Consider the following 23,119-nt stretch of genomic DNA (forward strand, 5'->3'; position numbering starts at 1 on the left):
CTCATAATGCCATCTATTTTGTGAAGTGCAGCAGTCCCTCCTGCAGCAAAACACCCCCACAACATGATGCTGCCACCCCCGTGCTTCACGGTTGGGATGGTGTTCTTCGGCTTGCAAGCCTCCCCCTTTTTCCTCCAAACATAACGATGGTCATTATGGCCAAACAGTTCTATTTTTGTTTCATCAGACCAGAGGACATTTCTCCAAGAAGTACGATCTTTGCCCCCATGTGCAGTTGCAAACGTAGTCTGGCTTTTTTATGGCGGTTTTGGAGCAGTGGCTTCTTCCTTGCTGAGCGGCCTTTCAGGTTATGTTGATATAGGACTCGTTTTACTGTGGATATAGATACTTTTGTACCTGTTTCCTCCAGCATCTTCACAAGGCCCTTTGCTGTTGTTCTGGGACTGATTTGCACTTTTTGCACCAAAGTACGTTCATCTCTAGGAGACAGAACGCGTCTCCTTCCTGAGCGGTATGACGGCTGCGTGGTCCCATGGTGTTTATACTTGCGTACTATTATTTGTACAGATGAACGTTGTACCTTCAGCCGTTTGGAAATTGCTCCCAAGGATGAACCAGACGTATGGATCTCTACGATTTTTTTTCTGAGGTCTTGGCTGATTTCTTTTGATTTTCCCATGATGTCAAGCAAAGAGGCACTGAGTTTGAAGGTAGGCCTTGAAATACATCCACAGGTACACCTCCAATTGACTCAAATGATGTCAATTATCCTATCAGAAGCTTCTAAAGCCATAACATCATTTTCTGGAATTTTCCAAGTTGTTTAAAGGCACAGTCAACTTAGTGTATGTAAACTTCTGACCCACTGGAATTGTGATACAGTGAATTATAAGTGAAATAATCTGTCTGTAAACAATAGTTGTAAAAATGACTTGTGTCATGCACAAAGTAGATGTCCTAACTGACTTGCCAAAACTATAGTTTGTTAACAAGAAATTTGTGGAGTGGTTGAAAAACGAGTTTTAATGACTCCAACTTAAGTGTATGTAAACTTCCGACTTCAACTGTATTTAGCACAACTCCGCTATAAAACCGAAGAAGCCTATTCGCGTGCATACGGATTGCTCCCCCCCTTGCCACTGTTCCTGCCACTGTTCCCGGCCAATCTAAATCAAAACTAATTTTACATATTAGACAAGATTAAATTTAGAATAATCTGATGGGTGAAAATATGATCACTTGATGAGAGAACAGCTGTGCAGCCTGAGGCAAGGAACAGAGCACAAGGTTCTTCTTTTATGTGACTCTCTCAAATCATCAATATCCTATAGTCAATCACCACCTTCCATAGACACCTGAAACCCCACCTCTTTAAGGAATACCTGGGATAGGATATAGTAATCCTTCTAACCCCCCCCCCCCCCCCACAAAAAAAAGATATAGATGTACTATTGTAAAGTGGTTGTTCCACTGGATATCATAAGGTGAATGCACCAATTTGTAAGTCGCTCTGAATAAGAGCGTCTGCTAAATCACGTAAATGTAAAATGTAAATCATGCATCCCATATATGTTTTCATTTCTGAGACATTAAGGTTTGTGTCATTGACAACTAAAGTTGCCAAATAACTCAAAATCTAGTGTATAGTACTTGTTTCAAATGATCACTTTACCCTCAACATATCCACTTAATGGGAAAAATATCCTTCTATTTTATTCAGCTAAATTCTATTACATTCTTCTTACTATTGCACGACAATAACCAGCTGACAAAATGTCATGACTGCCACAGCCCTTGTGGTGTTTACTTATTTATGCAGATACTGAAGGTTTTCAGTTATTATTAATTTCCTCTACATTATTGATCACTTAATGCCAGTGACACAGTCAAACAGAGTTAGGGAAGTACTTCCGTTTCAGTGCATGGGGGATTTCCATGGGGATTTCCATGGAAATCACTGTTTCACTGAAACATGCCAGTCAACTGGTTGGTCCAGTTTCTTTACATTACTGAGAGATTGGCGTATGTAGTTAGGTGATTGAAACGTGCTTTTTCTGCTTTCCTGCCTGGTTGGCATTACAAGGTAGACTGTGATTGCGGAGCCTCAGTTGAGATTGAGACGTATGGTGTTCCTCAAGGCTCCATGTGCGGACCAATGGTCTTCCTACTACTAGTAGCCTAGTGGGTAGCCTATATGACATGGGCCAATCAAATCAGGCAAAGAGAAGTCACTGTGTGTAGTATAGTTTGTGTTCCCTCCTTCTCCCAGCTCTCTGTAAATAATACATGGTCTGGTTCAGTGTTCCGGATGCCTGTGGCTGCACATTGCCCTGACACTTCTAGAAAGCAGCTGTGAGGCCTTGTTGTGAAACGCTTGCAATGCCCAACCTCCAGTCAGAAACCCAGTAGGGTAAGCATTACACATAGTTGTGTGATAGTTTTTCAATAGCCCTCTATCAATTAAGTATTTTTAGGCTACTCTGTATTGGAGGTGTCAATCACTTTACGGCCAACACACTTCTCAGTCCTACGCTGCTTCAGTCATCTGTATTATGAGATAGTCATATATCTGTACTACAGGATTGTGAAGGTCTGTCTGGTTTCTCTCGCCTGCAGAAGCACGATCAAGGACAGGTCCTGCTGGATGTAGTGTTTAAACACCTGGAGCTGACGGAGAGAGACTACTTCGGCCTCCAGCTGGCCGACGACTCCTCAGACAGTCAGGTGAGGCCTCTAATCAGGACCCAGAACCAAATCTTGCGCAACGCTCGGTAATTAGCTAGCTGCTCGATTGACTCGTTTATTTCAACAGGCTGTCGCAAGAGTTCAGGTGAGGCCACCTGAGATTGTGCACGTTAGACTACATTGCAGCGGCGCAGAATCACTGATCTCCAAATCAACTGGCTTCCGAAATTACTGATTGTTATGTGATCAGGATTAGCAGATCTACGCAGAGCCCTGCTCTGGCTGATCCCCTCAAACACTCTGACTGGCAGCATAGCAGCATCTCATGAATAGGCTCTCTCCAGCCCTGTCAGCAAACTGTGGCGTATTTGCAGCAAACAGTTTGAGATAATAAGAAGGTTATGGGTCATGATCTGCAAACAATAGAGTTGAAACAGCGTCTAGAATAGTGTTTAGAGGCTACAGATTGTGTTTCGGAAAGTTCACAAAATAACAATGCAAATATTCATTTGTGACTGCTGAAATTCAGACTTTGATACGTATGTATATTTTTGATGATGCTATCTCGCAGGACAGTTTGATTTCTATTCTGAACTTTCTCTAATGTTTTGAGTAAAAATGTATCTTTCATTTTCCCTCTTGTCCCCTACTGTGTCTGTGGTTTTCTCTATCCATATTTTACAGAGGTGGCTGGATCCAACCAAACCCATTAGAAAGCAATTAAAAAGTATGTTTGATACATTTGGAATATTCTCTAGTATTTTCAATATTATATTTATCGCTAGTTTTAGTTCCATTAATCTGGTTGTTTGTTTTTCTTCAGGGAGGTCTCCACACAGTTTGAATTTTAGGGTTAAATTCTTTGTAACCGACCCCAATAAACTTCAGGAGGAGTATACAAGGTAAGTTCTTAATGGGTGGCACTGTGACAGAAGTAAGCAGTACTTCCTCTATGCTATTCTCCATACAGTTTGATTAAAGTGGACTTAAAAGGTTTTGTATTGATCTTGCTGTTTTGGGTCCCCTTTAGGTACCAGTACTTTTTGCAGATTAAACAGGACATACTTAGTGGAAGGTGAGTGTGGATTTTATAAACACACAGCTCTGTATTTGGTTGGTTTGTTCAAACATTTGAATAATCTTCATGTGGTGAATTTGAGTTATAACTGAATCCTTGGCTCGCAGGCTGCCGTGTCCGTACATCACAGCCGCTCTTCTTGCTTCATACGCCGTTCAGTGTAAGTACTTCAATTATTCCTCTCAGCTATTCAACTAGAACTGTACTACTGACTTATGGTCGCACACATTCTGCCTGAAACCTTGTCACTAACTACTATTGATAGAACGTGTTCAGTAGTGTATTTTCCCTATCTCCGTCCTAATATCCACCATAGGATTTCAAGCATTGAGAGTATGGGGGATCTGGCTATTACAGTAGCTTGGAAACCTCAGACCGTAGTATTACTTCATACTGTACTTGTCTTGTAATGATGCTGCTTTCATGTGGCCTGGCTGCTGCAGGTCTTTGTTTACACATTGACCCCAACACGCTGCTGAGGGGGGAGGAGTAACAGCACAATCACCACAACCAGGCTGGCAGCAGGGCAGAAGAACACTGCTCATTGGTTGTTAGCTTAATAGGCTGGCTGACTGACTGACTGACTGGCTGGCTGGCTTGCTGGCTGACTGGCTGGCTGACTGGCTGGCTGACTCTCTCGTGGGGTTGTAGTAAACGTATCATGCTATATGGGAGGTATAGAAGTCACAGGAGGAAATGGAAAGTGGCCATGGTGGTCTCACCGCAATTACTATAATAACAACAATAGAATGGAGGACATTTCACATGTGCCAGTCTGTATGTCAGTCACAGGTCTGAGCAGGATAGTTAGTGTATACTGGGCTATTACTGTTCATTTTTCCCACTGTTTTCACATACTGATGTAGTTTCTGTTAAAATGATTTATTAATTGATTCACATTATTGTGCTACATACTTTTCTTAAAGGGCTTCGGAAATAGTGGCACTTAACCCCCAACTTCCTTATGTCTGCTCCCTTTTCATTATGGAAGACGCGTCGTATCCCAAATGGCACCCTGTTCCATAGATATAGTGCACTATTTTTGACCAGAACCCTATGAGCCCTGGTCAAAAGTAGTGCACTATATAGGGAATAGGGTGCCATTTTGGAAGAAGGCAGACTGTTTATACAGAATGGAAACACTGAGACACTCAGCAGGACGACTCATCTCCCTGTCTCTCTTTTCTAAACATTGACAAAAAAAGGCAAGTGTTTGGCTCCTCTCAAGCTGCAAAAGTCCTGCTTCTTTCCGTTTGCACACAAAGGACAAGTTTGACCAGAAAATGTGTGAATGAATGGGAGCTGTGCAGGAGGGAGAGGAGGAGAGGAGTAAAGGCTTCCTTGTGCTTTGTGTCACACGCACACTTACACACTCACACACTGTGTGCTTTGTGTTGTGTTGCAGCTGAGCTAGGGGACTACAGTCAGGACGAGAACTTGCCCGGCTACCTCTCCGGATACTCTTTCATCCCCAACGCACCACATGACTTTGAGAAAGAGATTGCCAAACAGCATCAGCAACACAAGTAAGAAGCAATCTCTCAGCTGATATTGTGTGAGGGTGTGGATACATTGGTGTAAAACGGGAAATGCACAGAAAATATCAAATAACTTGTAGATTAAACGGCGATGGACTCTGCTCATTCACAGCAGCTGAGATTGAGGCGGCTCAGACTTTGTGCCCAGGTCAGAACAAGGGCTGTCATTGTTTATCGTCTCACGTAGATGGTAGGGTGGCCTACTCTCTGAATGGCCTGTGTGGAGCCAACTGAAGTCGCTATCTCTCACTCTCACTCTTTTTCCTTTCAGGGGACTGCCTCCTGCCCAGTCAGAGTTCAATTATCTAAACACAGCACGGACGCTAGAGCTCTATGGAGTGGAATTGCACTATGCCAGGGTAAGTGTTCAGTTGTGAAATGGAGTGATGCATGCATACTATGCTCCCCAATCAACCTTCTTTAACGTGGTTTCATTAGACAGTGTGGCGGTTAGCACCCTCCTCCATTGCCCAACTATAGGGTTTCTGTTAAGTAGGACCCATCCACAGGAAGTCTGGGCACCTTACAATCCTCCCTGTCCTTTTTCCCCTCCTCCGTTACAGGATCAAAGCAACACTGAGATTTTAATCGGAGTGATGTCAACTGGGATTGTCACCTATAAGAACAGGGTACGAATCAACTGCTTTCCATGGTGAGTCAAGTCAGTTGAGTATGTTTCCACATTCAGCCACATTCTCCATATAGGGGAGCCATTGGATGGGACGCACAGAACCTAAAGAGTATTATAAATTGGGTGGTTCGAGCCCTGAATGCTGATTGGCTGACAACTGCGGTATATCAGACCGTATACCACGGGTATGACAAAACATTTATTTTTACTGTTCTAATTACGTTGGTAACCAGTTTATAATAGCAATAAGGCACCTCGGGGGTTTGTGGTATATGGCCAATATACCACGGCTAAGGGCTGTATCCAGGCACTCCACGTAGCATTGCGACTAAGAATATTGTATATTGGCCATATACCACACCTCTTCAGGCCTTATTGCTTAAGTAACAAACAGTAGTAGCAGACATAGCATGAAAGCGGTTATGAATCAATAGCATTTACGATGCTCTACTTCTTTTCATGGCCCAGATTCAGCCATAACTTACTCCAGCTCTACTGTAAAGTGACAACACGAGCCCTCTCCCCGCTGTTTGATCTTGCCCTACTCCCTTTGATGGTACAGCACAGTGAGAGTTTATCTTCATGAAAAGAGACTTCTATAGAAATGAGTAATAGCGTAACTGTGTCAGGTTGGGACACAGTGCGGTCTATATTTAGATTCTCTCTCTGAGTCATGCTTTAAGGAACCAGGGAAATAGGCCAGCAGGCACAGTGGAACTATAGAACACTGAACATGATTTGTTTCTGATTAAAGAATGGAAGGGATTCTTATGGATGATAACATGGGGAGTATGTATTCTCTATGCTTGTCCAGTGGCTTCAGAACGCTGGATAAGTTCGCTGTTATGTCGGAAATAAAGGAGAGATTCCATCCTATGGGTGACAAAAGCTTATTTTTCTTTCTTTCAGGCTCCAGATTGTAAAGATCTCGTTTAAATGTCGACAGTTTTTTATTCAACTCAGAAGAGAATTGGTAAGTATGTCCTGGTTTCAACTGGGATTACATCCCTACTATTTGTGCGAGCTCAAATTCTCTCTCGTCATTATGAATAATACATAATACATACATAATGCACTTTGTGGGTGTGCTAGGCTGGTCATATGAAACTAAATCTAAAATGATTTGATCCCAACTAGGGCGTCTGGTAGTGGAAGACACACAAAAACACCTGGTTGAATAATGCAAGTCAAGGAGACCTTTTAAAAGCAGTTGTACAGTACTTGATATCTAGATGAAGTGATGTCATGCGCTATAATTCATGTATCTGAGTAGAGAAGTACTACCGAGCACACAATAGTGTCTGGCCTAGAAGAAGCTATCTCATGGCCAGCTATGCAAGTCGAAGGGTGATTTCTTCCTCTGCATCCATGTTCTTTTAGCTAGATCTGTGTGACATCAGTTGATCATGTGTGATAACCCAATCAAATTGTATTGGTCACATACACATGGTTAGCAGATGTTATTGCGAGTGTAGCGAAATGCTTGTGCTTCTAGATCCGACAGTGCAGCAGTATCTAACAGATAATGTCTAACAAATCCACAAAACCTAATATCAAACAAATTCCACAACAAAACCTACTACACACAATCTAGTAAAGGAATGGGATGAGAATATATAAGTATAAAATATCTGGATGAGCAGTGACAGAGCAGCTAAGATGCAGTAGAAAGTAAAGAATAGATAGTGAGGGGTACAGTATACAGTAAATACATATGAGATGAGCAATGCGAGATATGTAAACATTCTTAGTGGCATTTAAAGTGACTAGTGATCATGTTGATCATGTGTGATAATCACACACACCTACTGTACCGTGCATCATGCAATACTGTACGCCTAAGTGTGCTGAGCCCACCACTAACCTCTCACTCTCTCCCTCGCCCTCTCTCTCTCACGCTCTGTCTCGCCCTCTCTCTCCCTCTCTTTGTCTCTCTCTCGCCCTCTCTCCCTCGCCCTCTCTCTCTTGCCCTCACCCTCTCTCGCCCTCACCCTCTCTCCCTCCCTCCCTCTCCAGAATGAGAGCCGTGAGGCGCTGTTAGCCTTTCACATGGTGAACTACCGAGCCTGTAAGAACCTATGGAAGGCCTGTGTAGAGCACCACACCTTCTTCAGACTGGACCGACCCTTACCACCACAGAAGAACTTCTTTGCACACGTCTTCCAACTGGGCTCCAAGTACCGCTACTGGTGAGTGGGCCTGGGGAATGTGTGACTGTGTCCCAAATGGCACCCGATTCCTTATATAGTGCGCCACTGTAGACCAGGCCCCGGTCAAACGGAGTGTACTATGTAGGTGAATATGGTGCCATTTTGAAGTGCATAGTCTCTGGTGACCGTTAGCCTTCAGCAGATTTGGTCCTTGGTGCTGAGGTTGCATATTAAAATGTGTTTTGAAAGAGAGTCCGTGATCAAGTTGGGATCCCAGCAGGCAGAACTGGCTGTAATGATGGCGTTTCAACCAGCCTTTCCTGCTAAGATTATGTTTGTTTGTCAATGTTTACATGAGTCTTGTCAATGATAGTGTGTGTAACTGTAAAACTGCTGTCTAAAGGTGTCTAAACCTCACCAGAGAAAACAGTACTCTCTTAGAAAAAAGGGTTCTGCGGTTGTCCCCATAGGAGAACCCTTTTTGGTTCTAGGTAGAACGCTTTTTGGTTCCATGTACAACCCTCTGGGGAAAGGGTTCTACATGAAACCCCAAAAGGTTCTACCTGGAACCAAAAGGGGTTCTTCAAAGGGTTATCCTATGGGGACAGCCGAAGAACCCTTTTTGGTTCTAGATAGCACCTTTTTTTCTAAGAGGTTACACATTACCTAATCCTTTCAATTTCCCCTGACTCACTCCGTTCAGATCCAGTCCTTCCTAATTCGTGTTGCCCTCAGGATAACACCATCATCATTTTGCTGAAGCATATTTACATTTTTGTACCACTCACGACGGTGCCATTTGACCCATTGTGCCGCGTATCACAGAAATCGTGTGGGCTGGTTTGCATAACACAGGAATATGTTTACCGTGCCTCCTACAACTGCCAGTAGAGACCCAAAGCTCCAGTCCTCTCAGCTTTGCCAATGCCTTGTCACACCGTATGAGTGACTGACAAATAGTGTGACAGAGTAAAAAGAGCTGCGGTTTCACACACTGGGGTGTGTCCCTATTAATACTTCCTGCTGGCTCACTACACACATTAAAATGTCTAAATGGTAGGTAGTGCAACACTGGTTTGGTCTCCTCTTACTGCAGGATATAGAAGTGTGAGGGCAGTTGGTGTATGAATGTTTTCCGTTTTAATGTTAAAAAGATGTTTCTGTGTTATATGCAGTGGTAGGACAGAGGTGCAGTCTGTCCAGTACGGCAAGGAGAAGGGCATCAAGGACAGGGTGTTTGCCAGGTAAGACACTTTCTGAAGCCTAAATGAAGTGACACTATTGCTTACTGATAACTAAGAGAATCAGAAATGTGAGAACATGAAGAGACAGGGATGGAGGAATCTTACACTGAATAATGAGCAAAAGTCTAGTGAGTTGTAAGCCGTTTTCATCCTGCTAAATTGAAATCTGATGAACGTTTTACCTGCTGCAATGCAATCTAACAATAACAATGACCTCCATATCATCAACCAATCAGGTCTCCCAGTAAGCCCTTGGTGCGGCGGCTGATGGATGGAGGGATGGACTGGGAGTCAGTCAGCCGGAACTCCAGAGCCTCTCTGTCTGACGACCGCCTGGAGACCCAGAGCCTGCCCACACGCTCCCCACCAGGCACCCCCAACCAGTGAGTAGCCCTAACCCGTAGTGTAAGCAAACAGTACATTCCTTAGTTTCAAATCTATGAGTGGGACTGAACAAGTGCACACTTCAAGGGAGATGAAGGGGGAAGGAAATTGGGCTAATCTACTGTTGAGGAGGAGGAGCGATGTCAAGTACCTCTAAAAACCTTGGATAACAGTACACTCGGGTACCTTACATGTCCCTCCCTCCTCCTCTCTCCTCTTGTCTCAGCAGGAACTCCAAGTTTGCACAAGAGCGCCCGCGGCCGTCCTCCGTGGGACACCTGCTGGACCATGTGATCTACCACGACCCTGCCTCGCCCTGCCAAACCTTCACCAATCACAAGTCAGCCTCCTCAACCCAGGCCAACTCCATCAGCCTAGATTCTACCCCGTATGTCTGTCTGCCACACACGCCAACGCACACACAGCCCTGAGTCATTTCAAACCAAAACAGAAAAGAAAGAAGAAACCTGCACACTGCTCTTGATAGTATCACTGCTCTTTAATAAGCTTTACGTATTGACCTCAAGGCCTTTGTCATGCACCTGCAACAAAAATAGCTCAGATGTGCGAGTGCCTTTTGAATTTTCAAACCAAAAGACCGGGCCATGAGCATCTCTTTCATCGAGACTTGATTGGGTTGAATGTCCTCATACCGTAAACACACATACACCGGCCTCTAATTTCTATGTCTTTACAAACCGTTTGTTTTTATTATGTAAATACCCCGGGGCTGTAGCACCAAGCTCTGCTTGCCTGAAGACTACAAAATAGGCCTCTTTCATGACTGTCATTTAAGCGTCCATAATGAGCATGGTGCTTGGCAGGCTGGCCGAAGCCAAAGCGCTGCAGCAGTAGGTTGGGGCTGCAGGCACATCACAATGGTGAATGCTTGGTATGTTAATAACACAGGTAGAGTGGGCTGAACCATTGCAAATCTTCTCATAACTTCAAGGAAATATGCCATTACCCCGTTTCTCTTTCACTCTTGAGAGACAGTATTCTCTGCATGTGAATTTGAGAAAGAGCAGAATTATTTGAAGTGGTTTGGTGTGTTTGTTTCGACTTGGATCATTTTTTTCTTCTCTCTCTCTCTCTCTCTCTCTCTCTCTCTCTCACCTCTCTCTTTCCCTCTTTCTTTGGATAGGCACTTCTTCGGTGTAACTGTGCGTGTCGTTTTTGACCTTATCGCTCTCTGTGGTCCTCTGTGTATCTCTGTGTAAACTCCTTTTGAGGAGCCCATAGCGCTAGACGCTGTTTGTTTTGGTGAGTGCTGTCCCAACCGGTTAACCTCCACCAGGGTCTGCTCAGGGCTGCTCCGAGGCAGACAGCGGGCTAGACAACATGGATGCTCTCTGACTGGGGGAAGTACATGAACAGTACATGAACACATCAAGCTGAGGGTAATATGCTGGTAGGACACGCAGCGCCTCTCCAAGGGGCTCGTAAGCTGTTCTAGTCCACAGGTTGAGGCTATAGCACTGAGCAATGATAGGAAATAGGGGGAAGAGTTTCTATGAACTGAGAAAACCCTCTGCTCTGACTGAGCCCTGTAATGATTCAGTGTACACAGAAGATGATCATTGCCTTCTGAGAAATGGGTCGCGTGAAAAGAACATGTTCCATTTAGAGGTTAAGCTCTGGAACATTACAGTTTCTACTGTGTAGTTAATGTTGAGTCGGAGTGTGTTTCCAGGTTCATATATAACCCTCAAAAAGGGGAAAGCACACGCAATAACACTCTTCATTTATGTATTTATTGACTTGTTCTCAATAAAGCCAGCACTGGGGTTGATGTTTGGATATATACTGTATTCCAATTTTGCCGCAAGGACTCATTTGGATTTGCCTGTGTCCAGGTCACCAGACTCGACCATCGACGACCAGCCGCCCGCTCTGCCCCCTAAGCAGACCAGGAGGCCTCTGTCCAGCCAGTCCCAGTCCCACTCTCAGCAGGAGTTGGACAACCACATCAATGAGCTGTATGACACGCCTCTGTCAGAAGACAAGACTATGGTAGGAGAGAGACCTACGCGCACACAGACACACACTCACACACACACACTGTTATTTCGTTGGACTTAAACGTTGTTTTGTCCTCTGTGTTTCTTCTCACTCTCACAGCCCAATGGAGTGCTTCCTCATGACAATCTGGTATTCATTAAAATGTGCCCCGACGAACAAGGCCGATTTGGATTCAATGTGAAGGGTGGGCTGGACCAGAAGATGCCTGTGATCGTGTCCCGAGTGGCCCCGGGAACAGCGGTACGTGTCCTACTACCTGGGCCACCGTCACTGCCAAACCCCTGAACTTCTCAAATGACCTTCACAGGTAATGAATAATGATAACCACACTGTTCTCTTGTATTCTGTGTTAATGCCCTCCCCAGGCTGACCTGTGTGTTCCCCGGCTGAACGAGGGAGACCAGGTGGTTCTGATTAACGGTCAGGACATCTCAGAGCACACCCACGACCAGGTGGTCATGTTCATCAAGGCCAGCTGTGAGGAGAGCGACTCAGGAGAGCTGAACCTGCTGGTCAGACCCAACGGTGAGGAGAGAACAGAACAGCCCTCTTAACAGGCCTTGTGGTCCTTTACGGTCATTTATGATCCTTTGCGGTCCGCTGTAGCTCAGTTGGTAGAGCATGGCAACGCCAGGAGAGTGGGTTTAATTCCCGGGACCATCCATACATAAAAAGTCACTTTGGATAAAATCTTCTGCTAAATGGCATGTGTTATTATTCCATTTTTTTACAGCAGTGTTTGTAAAACCATAGCTTGCCTGTCCCTGAAACAAGAGGGAGTGAGGGACCATAGTGGACCCCAGGAAGAGTAGCTGCTGCTTTTGCAACAGCTAATGGGGATCCTGATAAAATACAAAATACCAAATAGCTTGCCTGTCCCTGAAACAAGAGGGAGTGAGGGACCATAGCTTGCCTGTCCTATATTGGGTCAATACAAATCCACTATACTATGGGCATTGGTTTGATTAAAGTTGGAGTCCTTTGCGGTGAAACTGCCACGTCCGTCTGGGATATTACAACAACAAAGACATTACTTCATATGACAAACACTGTTTTATTCCCTCGGACATTGTTGCACGCTCGATAGAACAGAAGAGTATGTACTACGATATATATTTTTTTATTGCGTTTCCGGATGCTCTTCTCCTCCTTTTCAAAACCAAAACAATAACAAATGCGCCTAATGCGGATCTCAGCTTTAAGGCAAAGCATCCGTCTGACAGTGTATTCACTTGGGAGGGACGTTTTTAATTTGGCTGCTGCCTTTCTGCCGTTCCCTTTTCTTTGTTTTGCTGTTGTCGCTTAGTTTTTCTGAGTTCCTGTCACCTGCAATGGATGTGCAATGTTCAATCACGCTGTCATCCTTCCTGTCGTTCCTCCAGCCATGTATGACCTGGTGGAGGAGGAGAAGCTGGAGGATGGAGATACAGAGTCTAACTACCAGTACTCCCCAGAGAGGGCTCCCCAGGACCAGCCCCAGGACCAGCCAGACCACCACCCATCCTGCTGGAGAGACTCCATACTACAGCTGAAAGAAGGCTTGAGCACTGGGGCCGTACAGCAACAGTTTGATGTTAGTCCACATATACTACAAAATATAGTTCATGTTTAGCTGAAGGAGGGCCTGAGTACTTGGAAGGTTGACGTTTATTGGGATAAATCTTGTCCTGGAGGCAGAGCTGAGCGATTTCTGGTAGATGGGCCAGTTGCAGTCAAAATTGGCTATATTGTAATAATGTATGAAAACAAAAATGTGTTTTTTGGTCTTAATGTAAGGTTAGGGTTAGGCATAAGGTTAGCAGTGTGGTATTATTATTAGATATTTTTGTGGTTAATGTTTTTTTTTTTGTGTGGTTAACGTTAGGGTTAGGTTTAAAATCAGATTTTATGACTTTGTAGCTGTGCCAGCTGGTGACTTCCCTGCAGAGCTGCCTCCTATACATGAATCATCCCAAGAAGAGATTTCATTAATGAGGGTTGCAGGTAGCCTAGTGGTTAGAGCGACAAAGTGAAAAATCTGTCGATGTGCCAACTTAACCCTAATTGATCCAGGGTCGCCGTTGACAATGGCTGACCCTGGTCGTGACCTCACTCTCCAAGAGGTGTCTCAGAGGGAGTTGGGATATGCAAGAAAACACATGAAATAGGACTAATATAAGAACTCACCAAATATTATAATATTATATATTATAATTAAATGCCAACCTGCGAGTACTGGGTCCATACAGGTACAGTTTGATCAAAGATTTTGATAACTATTTGCATTATTCCATTGGGGAACGGCTACTCTGTGAAGTGCTCGTGTGCAATAACTACATTCGCCCTTGCATTCCTTCTAAACAATGCCATTTTTGGAGAAATTGGCAAAGGGTAAAGTTCACAAACTTAGTCCACTCTGTCTGTAAACAGATTCTTGTTCTGGGAACAGAAAACTTAATAGAGATGCTTCTTTGATGAGAAATCGTACAGAATGTAGGCCCAGTTCCATCTCACTCCGTACTCTCCCACTGCCGGCCACCAGGCTTCCTCTCCTCACCATATTTGGTGGGGAGTGGACATTAACTGGATGCTTCAGATTTATACAGTGAGGGGAAAAAAGTATTTGATCCCTTGCTGATTTTGTACGTTTGCCCACTGACAAAGAAATGATCAGTCTATAATTTTAATGGTAGGTTTATTTGAACAGTGAGAGACAGAATAACAACAAAAAAATCCAGAAAAACGCATGTCAAAAATGTTATAAAATGATTTGCATTTTAATGAGGGAAATAAGTATTTGACCCCTCTGCAAAACATGACTTAGTACTTGGTGGCAAAACCCTTGTTGGCAATCACAGAGGTCAGACGTTTCTTGTAGTTGGCAACCAGGTTTGCACACATCTCAGGAGGGATTTTGTCCCACTCCTCTTTGCAGATCTTCTCCAAGTCATTAAGGTTTCGAGGCTGACGTTTGGCAACTCGAACCTTCAGCCCCCTCCACAGATTTTCTATGGGATTAAGGTCTGGAGACTGGCTAGGCCACTCCAGGACCTTAATGTGCTTCTTCTTGAGTCACTCTTTTGTTGCCTTGGCCGTGTGTTTTGGGTCATTGTCATGTTGGAATACCCATCCACGACCCATTTTCAATGCCCTGGCTGAGGGAAGGAGGTTCTCACCCAAGATTTGATGGTACATGGCCCTGTCCATCGTCCCTTTGATGCGGTGAAGTTGTCCTGTCCCCTTAGCAGAAAAACACCCACAAAGCATAATGTTTCCACCTCCGTGTTTGATGGTGGGGATGGTGTTCTTGGGGTCATAGGCAGCATTCCTCCTCCTCCAAACACGGCGAGTTGAGTTGATGCCAAAGAGCTCCATTTTGGTCTCATCTGACCACAACACTTTCACCCAGTTGTCCTCTGAATCATTCAGATGTTCATTGGCAAACTCAGACGGGCATGTATATGTGCTTTCTTGAGCAGGGGGACCTTGCGGGCGCTGCAGGATTTCATTCCTTCACGGGGTAGTGTGTTACCAATTGTTTTCTTGGTGACTATTGTCCCAGCTGCCTTGAGATCATTGACAAGATCCTCCCGTGTAGTTCTGGGCTGATTCCTCACCGTTCTCATGATCATTGCAACTCCACGAGGTGAGATCTTGCATGGAGCCCCAGGATGAGGGAGATGTGTTTCTTTCATTTGCGAATAATCGCACCAACTGTTGTCACATTCTCACCAAGCTGCTTGGCAATGGTCTTGTAGCCCATTCCAGCCTTGTGTAGGTCTACAATCTTGTCCCTGACATCCTTGGAGAGCTCTTTGGTCTAGGCCATGGTGGAGAGTTTGGAATCTGATTGATTGATTGCTTCTGTGGACAGGTGTCTTTTATACAGGTAACAAGCTGAGATTAGGAGCACTCCCTTTAAGAGTGTGCTCCTAATCTCAGCTCGTTACCTGTATAAAAGACACCTGGGAGCCAGAAATCTGAGAGGGGGTCAAATACGTATTTCACTCATTAAAATGCAAATCAATTTATAACATTTTTGACATGCGTTTTTCTGGATTTTTTTGTTGTTATTCTGTCTCTCACTGTTCAAATAAACCTACCATTAAAATTATAGACTGATCATTTCTTTGTCAGTGGGCAAACGTACAAAATCAGCAGGGGATCAAATACTTTTTTCCCTCACTGTACATCCAGTGTAGCATCTGTTTCCTTGCTCTATCTGTGGTGTGATGTTAGTCCACTCATCCTAACTATAGTATTATGCTTGTTGTTCACATGGGCCAAATAACAAGCGCTACCGCTGTGGCCCAATGGCCCCTGTGTCTCTGAACTGCTCCGATCCACTTTGATATTATCAAATGCAGTTGGTTATTCAAAGTTTCCACTTGCTCTAGAATGTATTTCACATTGCACATGGCTAAGACTGATCACATAGCATATAAGTCATTTACCAGAAAGAGAGATGGACGAGAGTGAAATAGAGAGATGAAAGGAAATATTGAAAGTCTATTGCTTCCTGTTGTTGCTCAACATGGTCTCAAACGTTTCCTGTTTGTGTTCCACTGATGGGTTATCAGTGAGAATTGTGGTTTAGTGTAACCTAGAAACCAAGCTCATGTCATGGCCCGGTCTGAACTTCAGTTAACTTAGGACAAATGTTAACCATTGTTTTTTTGTTGTGATATTTCTCAGCAACTCTACCGGAAAAGGCCTGGATTGACAATGTCATTTGCCAAATTACCTCAGAACATTTCCAAAAATCGATATCGAGACATTTCACCGTGTGAGTATACTATAACCATCAGAATTGGCATATTCTGTCACATATGCTGTACTTCCTCATACAATGATGTAAGTAAATGCCCTCTGTCTCAACTGCCACCCCTTTCTTCTCTCATCCTCTCTCTCTTCCTGTATCTGCCGTCTCACAGATGATGCAACCAGGGTTATTCTGAAGGGCGAGGATGGGGACTATATCAATGCAAATTACATCAATGTGAGGGCCTTCTCCCTTCTTCTTTTCTTGATACTCAACACTCTTTGATATATGCCACAATCTTTGATTTTATTACCAAGACCGGACACCTTCCTTCGACTAGGTAATGAATATCACACAGACAAAAACACCCCCGGAAAGAGATGGACTTTTCTTGACAGATACTCAACACTTCTTAAAGTGTGTGTACATAGACTGAAACATGGATTATGTTTACATATATGAATTTGCCAATATGCAGCTATACGTATGTGTATATTTGCCAACCCATGTCATTCTCCTGGCCCATAGATGGTGATCCCAGCGTCCAGTGCTGTAAACCGTTACATCGCGTGCCAGGGCCCGCTGCCCGCCACCTGCTCTGACTTCTGGAGGATGACTTGGGAACAGGGCTCCAACATGGTGGTCATGCTCACCACGCAGGTGGAGAGAGGACGGGTATGTCTCGTCCCCAACCAGGGTTCGCTCTCTCCATTTCAGCCCCTTCCCAATGCTTTTGGTCTTGTTTTGGAATTTCTTGTGGTAACGTATGAGGTGAAAACTGAAGACGTTTCCATTCCCCACAAAGGAAATAGACAAACTATTCCTCCTCTTATCTCCAATGATCCTTTTGTTTCATTCCAAGGTGAAGTGTCATCAGTATTGGCCCAACCCTGGTGCCACTGCTACCCATGGGGACTTCCTGGTGTCCTGTGTGACGGAAGAAGAGCAATCAGCATTCCTGGTCAGAGAGATAACTCTCACACACCTGGAGGTAAGGACCATTTCTTGTATCATCTCTCGTGGACAGACTACATAAACATCGAGCATCTGACCAAAATGACTGGAGATTTTATTTCTGGGTTAACCGAGATTACGTCTTGCACTTAGTGAAAATTGTATGGGGAAAAAAGTATAAAAACATAAAAATACATTTGATTGATTTTATTCAGAGTGAAGAGAGCAGGCCGCTGACTCAGATCCAGTACATGGCCTGGCCTGACCACGGAGTACCTGATGACTACACTGACTTCCTGGACTTTGTCAGTCTGGTCCGCAGGAAGAGGGAGGGCAAGGAGGAGCCAGTGATAGTACACTGCAGGTAAGGTCTAGTTCTTATCCCCTCAACTAACATCTGTAAGCCATCTCGCTGTTGATACAGCTTTGAAGTAGGCCTTTGTACATCTGCCTCATAACCTGGCTTAAAGAAAAACATGTTCCCATTTCCTTCGAATCAGACGTTAAGACACTTTGCATGTTGTTGTAGCAACCGTGATTGATTGCAGTGTAAGTAGCGGGAACGAGGATTTGAATCCTCTTCTCTCATTGCTGCCATCTTCAGCCTCATCTCACTCACCTCGTCCTCTGTGTCTCTGTGTGCAGCGCTGGGATTGGTCGGACGGGGGTGCTCATCACCATGGAAACAGCCATGTGTTTGATTGAGTGCAATCAGCCCGTGTATCCGTTGGATATCGTGAGGACAATGAGAGACCAGAGGGCCATGATGATCCAGACTCCGGTAATCTGATCTGTGATGCATAGAAATGAGACTAAGAGAAGAGCAGAGGCTCTATCCTCAATAGACGGGTTGGTTGTTTAGGAACAAAGCCCACACGTGCACAACTATGGGGCAAAACAGACGGAGCCGGCTTAGACCAGGGGTCTCCAAACTTTTCTAGCATAAGAGCTACTTAAAAATAAATTAACATGTCGCGAGCTGCTAATTTCTTATTTTATAGCTTTCAAATCGGCACATTCTTCTCTACACAGCAACTTCCCCGGGTCCTTGGTGTACAAGATATGTATTTTCTGTCAATATACCTGGTAAAATAATGGTTAATAAACAATTCTAAGGGGGCCCGAATTTAATTTTCTCCGTAAATTTTTTTCTTCAGTTTTTACCTTTCAGTATTACAATTATTCATAGACAAACAACGGAAATTGATGTTCTAAGTCCATGTCAGTGCCTAAATCACATCCGAAGGCAAAAAAATACTAACAAATTTGGATTTGTGTGTAATTCTAGCGTATCTAGCAAGAGAGGAATGTGTTGGCCTAAGCTATGTTTCTGCTGTTAGGCTGAATCTAGTTACTCTATGACCTTGCTGTCATCAGTACTGTTCACTCCCATTTAACCTCGGTCTCTTTGCTCTGTTTGCTTCCAGAGCCAGTACAGGTTTGTCTGTGAGGCGATCCTCAAGGTGTACGAGGAGGAGCTGGTCAAACCCCTGACGCCCACAAAGCCCCTGACACCCGTAGAGTCTCTGACGCCCACAAAGCCCCTGACACCCGTAGAGTCTCTGACGCCCACAAAGCCCCTGACACCCGTAGAGTCTCTGACGCCCACAAAGCCCCTGACACCCGTAGAGTCTCTGACGCCCACAAAGCCCCTGATACCCGTAGAGTCTCTGACGCCCACAAAGCCCCTGACACCTGTAGAGTCTCTGACGCCCACAAAGCCCCTGACACCCGTAGAGTCTCTGACGCCCACAAAGCCCCTGACACCCGTAGAGTCTCTGACGCCCACAAAGCCCCTGACACCCGTAGAGTCTCTGACGCCCACAAAGCCCCTGACACCCGTAGAGTCTCTGACGCCCACAAAGCCCCTGATACCCGTAGAGTCTCTGACGCCCACAAAGTTCCTGACGCCCACAAAGCCCCTGACACCCGTAGAGTCTCTGACGCCCACAAAGCCCCTGACACCCGTAGAGTCTCTGACGCCCACAAAGCCCCTGACACCCGTAGAGTCTCTGACGCCCACAAAGCCCCTGACACCCGTAGAGTCTCTGACGCCCACAAAGCCCCTGACACCCATAGAGTCTCTGACGCCCACAAAGCCCCTGACACCCGTAGAGTCTCTGACGCCCACAAAGCCCCTGACACCCATAGAGTCTCTGACGCCCACAAAGCCCCTGACACCCGTAGAGTCTCTGACGCCCACAAAGCCCCTGATACCCTTAGAGTCTCTGACGCCCACAAAGCCCCTGATACCCGTAGAGTCTCTGATGCCCACAAAGCCCCTGACACCCGTAGAGTCTCTGACGCCCACAAAGCCCCTGACACCCATAGAGTCTCTGACGCCCACAAAGCCCCTGACACCCGTAGAGTCTCTGACGCCCACAAAGCCCCTGATACCCGTAGAGTCTCTGACGCCCACAAAGCCCCTGATACCCGTAGAGTCTCTGACGCCCACAAAGCCCCTGACACCCGTAGAGTCTCTGACGCCCACAAAGCCCCTGATACCCGTAGAGTCTCTGACGCCCACAAAGCCCCTGACACCCATAGAGTCTCTGACGCCTACAAAGCCCTTGACGACCTTAGAGCCCCTGACACCCACAGAGCCCCTGACACCCACAGAGCCAGAGGTAGAGACAGAGAGAGTCAGCTTTATCCCTCCTGGGACTGACTGACTGACACAGGGCTGCATGGGCCTAAGCACCACCCTCTTCTTCCACAGCCTGTCTGTCTATCTGTCTGTTTAGAGCCTGTCTGTCTGTCTGTCTAGAGCCTGTCTGTCTGACTCCCTCAGTCACAATAGTTTCTTCCCACATCCACCATCTTGAGTCTGGCAAGAGAGACGACATTCATAACCATGGAGACGACTATGGACAACCACTCAAACTGGCCTGGGAGGGGAAACAAAGCACTGTTGCACTTTATGACGACAAAACGCGATACTTTGGAGAATTAAAGGAAGAAGAAAAAAAGAAACAAAGTTACGATGATCAACTGGAATTTGGGATATTAGCAAGTGTCCAGGATCAAGAGAGAAGTGAGAAACAGAACAGTATCTGGATTGGATAATATTGCTGTAGTGTCATTACTTTCAGACAAACCTTCATAATGAACCAGACCACTCAATGGAAAGTGGACTGACGTTTGTTTTCAACCCGTCAGTGCATCATCACCAAGTGTCACATCAGTGGTTCCTTCACAGACTAGTCTTTCTGTCTTTGATTACACCATAGACTTAAGAGTCCATTTTCTTTTTTAAAATACACTATTCATCAACTAAAGATCCATTCAGAAGTGGGTTGACCCCTCTATGTGAGGTCCTAGTAAAGCACTCTGACTACTCTATGGTACTACTCATCTTACCATCTCGTTATTTCTCTCATTGAGGCTATTGGTTGTCAGATGGGTACTTTTGGGCTTTTATGTTAATTTGTCTACAGATTAGAATCATCTCCAGGGTAAGTTCTTACAACTCCAAGTTGTAAGTCCTTTGTGAAGGATTTTCCCCAAACCAAGGTAAAAGGCGGGGTAGGTTAGGAGCAGTGGAGGCTGCTGAGGGGGAGGACGGCTTATAACAATGGCTGGAGAGCAGTCATTGGCGTGGCATCGACCACATGGAAACCATGCGTTTGTTACCGTTCCATTGGCTCTATTCCAGCCATTGTTATGAGCCGTCCTCCACTCAGCAGACTCCACTGGTTAGGAGGAGTCTGTTGACTCCTCCCTCCTCCTTTACCATAATCTCATTAGCTGATTACCTGTCATTGAGCTCGGCCCTATGTGGTGGTGGTGGTGTTGTTGTTATTTTTGAGGCAGCTATTCAACTTTGATTCAGATGGCTCAACATGTGACGGTACATCGGTCTCTCGAAGATGCTATACCACTAGCCCAAAACGGGTAGTATTTAAATGCAGGTTTTGTTATTCCTAGTAACATAGAATGACCTTGCCATGCAGGATTGGGTTGGTACAGTACATAGGTGGTTTATCAAGTGTCATTGCATCAGATTTTGAAATTGAATATGAGGTATTCAGAGCTCTCTGAGAGCATCGGGGTATTTGGTACCATGGTACTGTACATCAGGATTTTAGGCAGTACATACAGACGGTACATACATTACATAAAACGACTGAGCTTTCAGGACCAATAGGTTTTTAGCCTTGTGAGTAAAACAAAAAGTTTTCAAATTGTGTTGAAAAGCGATAAGGCTCAAGCTATAGATTTGCTTCTGATATTTTTTATAAGAGACCCTTTTTGCTTCTTGGGAATGGACAGCACTTTTCAGCTGAACTTGTAGCATATTTGCTGCTATGTATGATTAGACCCCCAAAAATTATTTTGGAATTGTATTTAGCATTTTCTTAATATTTGTTGGATATAGACACCTCTATGGGAAATTTAAGCTATATGGTGTCATCTAGAGTTGTGTAATGTAACTAGTGTACATTTACCATGGTAATTTATAAGGTTTAATGAAATTTAAAATAATGTGAGACTAAGTTATTTTTTATATGAGCAGAAAAGTTCCAAACTTTTCCACTTGTGTAAAGTCCTGCTGGAATTAGAAATGATTGTTATGGGAAAGCATTGCAATAGATGCATGCTGTGTAAAAGTGCTCTCCATAAATCCAGTGGCAGTGGAAAGAATTGGGACCGGCAACATGAAGCTCTGTACACTGACTAATAGATTAATCACCATTAATACTGTTCTTTTTATGACAATTGAAACCCACAAAGTGATTTTATTCCCATGACCTCTGGTTGAATCAATAGATGCGATTGTGCTTTTGAAATCAGAAAGCTGGCTTGGTCAAACTTCATTTTGCTGATACTTCTGCAGTGGGTTTATGCAGTACTATTGCTGACAATGTTTACAAAATGGTTCGTGAGTTGGTTCTGTGATTTAAAAAGGACGTGTATCTACTGAAAGTCGGTGTGTTTACAAAAAGCTGTTGTGCGATGGGGAACTTCGGCCCAATCAGATCACTCGCCGCTGCGTCCCAAATGGCACCCTATTCCCTATACAATGCACCACTTTTGACCGGGCTCTAGCCAAAAGTAGTGCACTGAATAGGGAGCCATTTAAGACTTAGACGGTGTCTACCACTTCACCATGAAATGGACTGAGGCACTGGAATGCTTATTTTACCAGGTTGTCCCCATTAAGGTCAAACACTTCTTTTTCAAGGGAGACCTGGGTGGTGTGTTTTTTGTTTTGTTTTTGCACGATGCTTTTCTACCTTATCATCACTTAGTAATAGTACAACATTCTGCACAACTGTGATGTAAATATAAGCTTAAAATCTGTGAACTAGTGAAATATATTTGAAGATCATAATCAGGAGGATGTACAAATGTAATGTTTGTTGTGAAGCTGTACAGAAATGGAATGTATCGAGCTAAAGCTTTTAGTTGTTCGAAAACTTAAGGGATGTACAATTTGACTTTTGGAGGGGAAATATTTTTCATACTACTGTACTTGTAAATGCAGGTAAATATCAGTCTGGCCTCTGCCTGGTCTGCGACCTGCTCTGTGTTTTTGTTGTAAATAGGAGCAATATCATGTCAGTAAAGTGCCAATGTTCTGTAAGTAAAGTCAAATTTCTGTTGTATTTTTTGGTTGACATGGTCCTTTCTTTCTATGCCTTGACTGTGAATATGTACACAGCAGACTCATTTGCCTTTCCACATTCACCATTCTAGATTCAACACCGCAGCAACAATCACCATAGAA

The 23,119-nt window shown here is 44.5% G+C and overlaps 1 protein-coding gene across 2 annotated transcripts in view; it reads left to right on the plus strand.

Moving 5' to 3' along the window:
- The window catches only part of LOC106575192 (tyrosine-protein phosphatase non-receptor type 4), a 36,260-nt gene extending 13,263 nt beyond the window's left edge, over positions 1–22,997 (plus strand). Inside the window, exons 3-26 of one of the 2 annotated variants that reach the window (XM_045698815.2) lie at positions 2,578–2,685; positions 3,331–3,373; positions 3,470–3,548; positions 3,677–3,721; positions 3,832–3,884; positions 5,130–5,250; positions 5,534–5,621; positions 5,826–5,914; positions 6,803–6,866; positions 7,910–8,082; positions 9,219–9,287; positions 9,524–9,670; positions 9,898–10,059; positions 11,528–11,684; positions 11,793–11,933; positions 12,059–12,218; positions 13,076–13,266; positions 16,368–16,458; positions 16,607–16,671; positions 16,963–17,109; positions 17,297–17,425; positions 17,604–17,752; positions 18,034–18,169; positions 18,816–22,997. In XM_045698815.2, coding sequence (XP_045554771.1) covers positions 2,578–2,685; positions 3,331–3,373; positions 3,470–3,548; positions 3,677–3,721; positions 3,832–3,884; positions 5,130–5,250; positions 5,534–5,621; positions 5,826–5,914; positions 6,803–6,866; positions 7,910–8,082; positions 9,219–9,287; positions 9,524–9,670; positions 9,898–10,059; positions 11,528–11,684; positions 11,793–11,933; positions 12,059–12,218; positions 13,076–13,266; positions 16,368–16,458; positions 16,607–16,671; positions 16,963–17,109; positions 17,297–17,425; positions 17,604–17,752; positions 18,034–18,169; positions 18,816–20,060 — 3,852 coding nt within the window. In that variant the 3' untranslated portion in view covers positions 20,061–22,997. The remainder of the gene's footprint in view (positions 1–2,577; positions 2,686–3,330; positions 3,374–3,469; positions 3,549–3,676; positions 3,722–3,831; positions 3,885–5,129; positions 5,251–5,533; positions 5,622–5,825; positions 5,915–6,802; positions 6,867–7,909; positions 8,083–9,218; positions 9,288–9,523; positions 9,671–9,897; positions 10,060–11,527; positions 11,685–11,792; positions 11,934–12,058; positions 12,219–13,075; positions 13,267–16,367; positions 16,459–16,606; positions 16,672–16,962; positions 17,110–17,296; positions 17,426–17,603; positions 17,753–18,033; positions 18,170–18,815) is intronic. The other variant, XM_045698816.2, reaches the window with a different exon arrangement.
- Positions 22,998–23,119: the final 122 nt, after the last annotated feature.

This window comes from Salmo salar, chromosome 17 (genome assembly GCF_965601325.2).
Source record: "Salmo salar chromosome 17, fSalSal1, whole genome shotgun sequence".
NCBI lineage: Eukaryota > Metazoa > Chordata > Actinopteri > Salmoniformes > Salmonidae > Salmo > Salmo salar.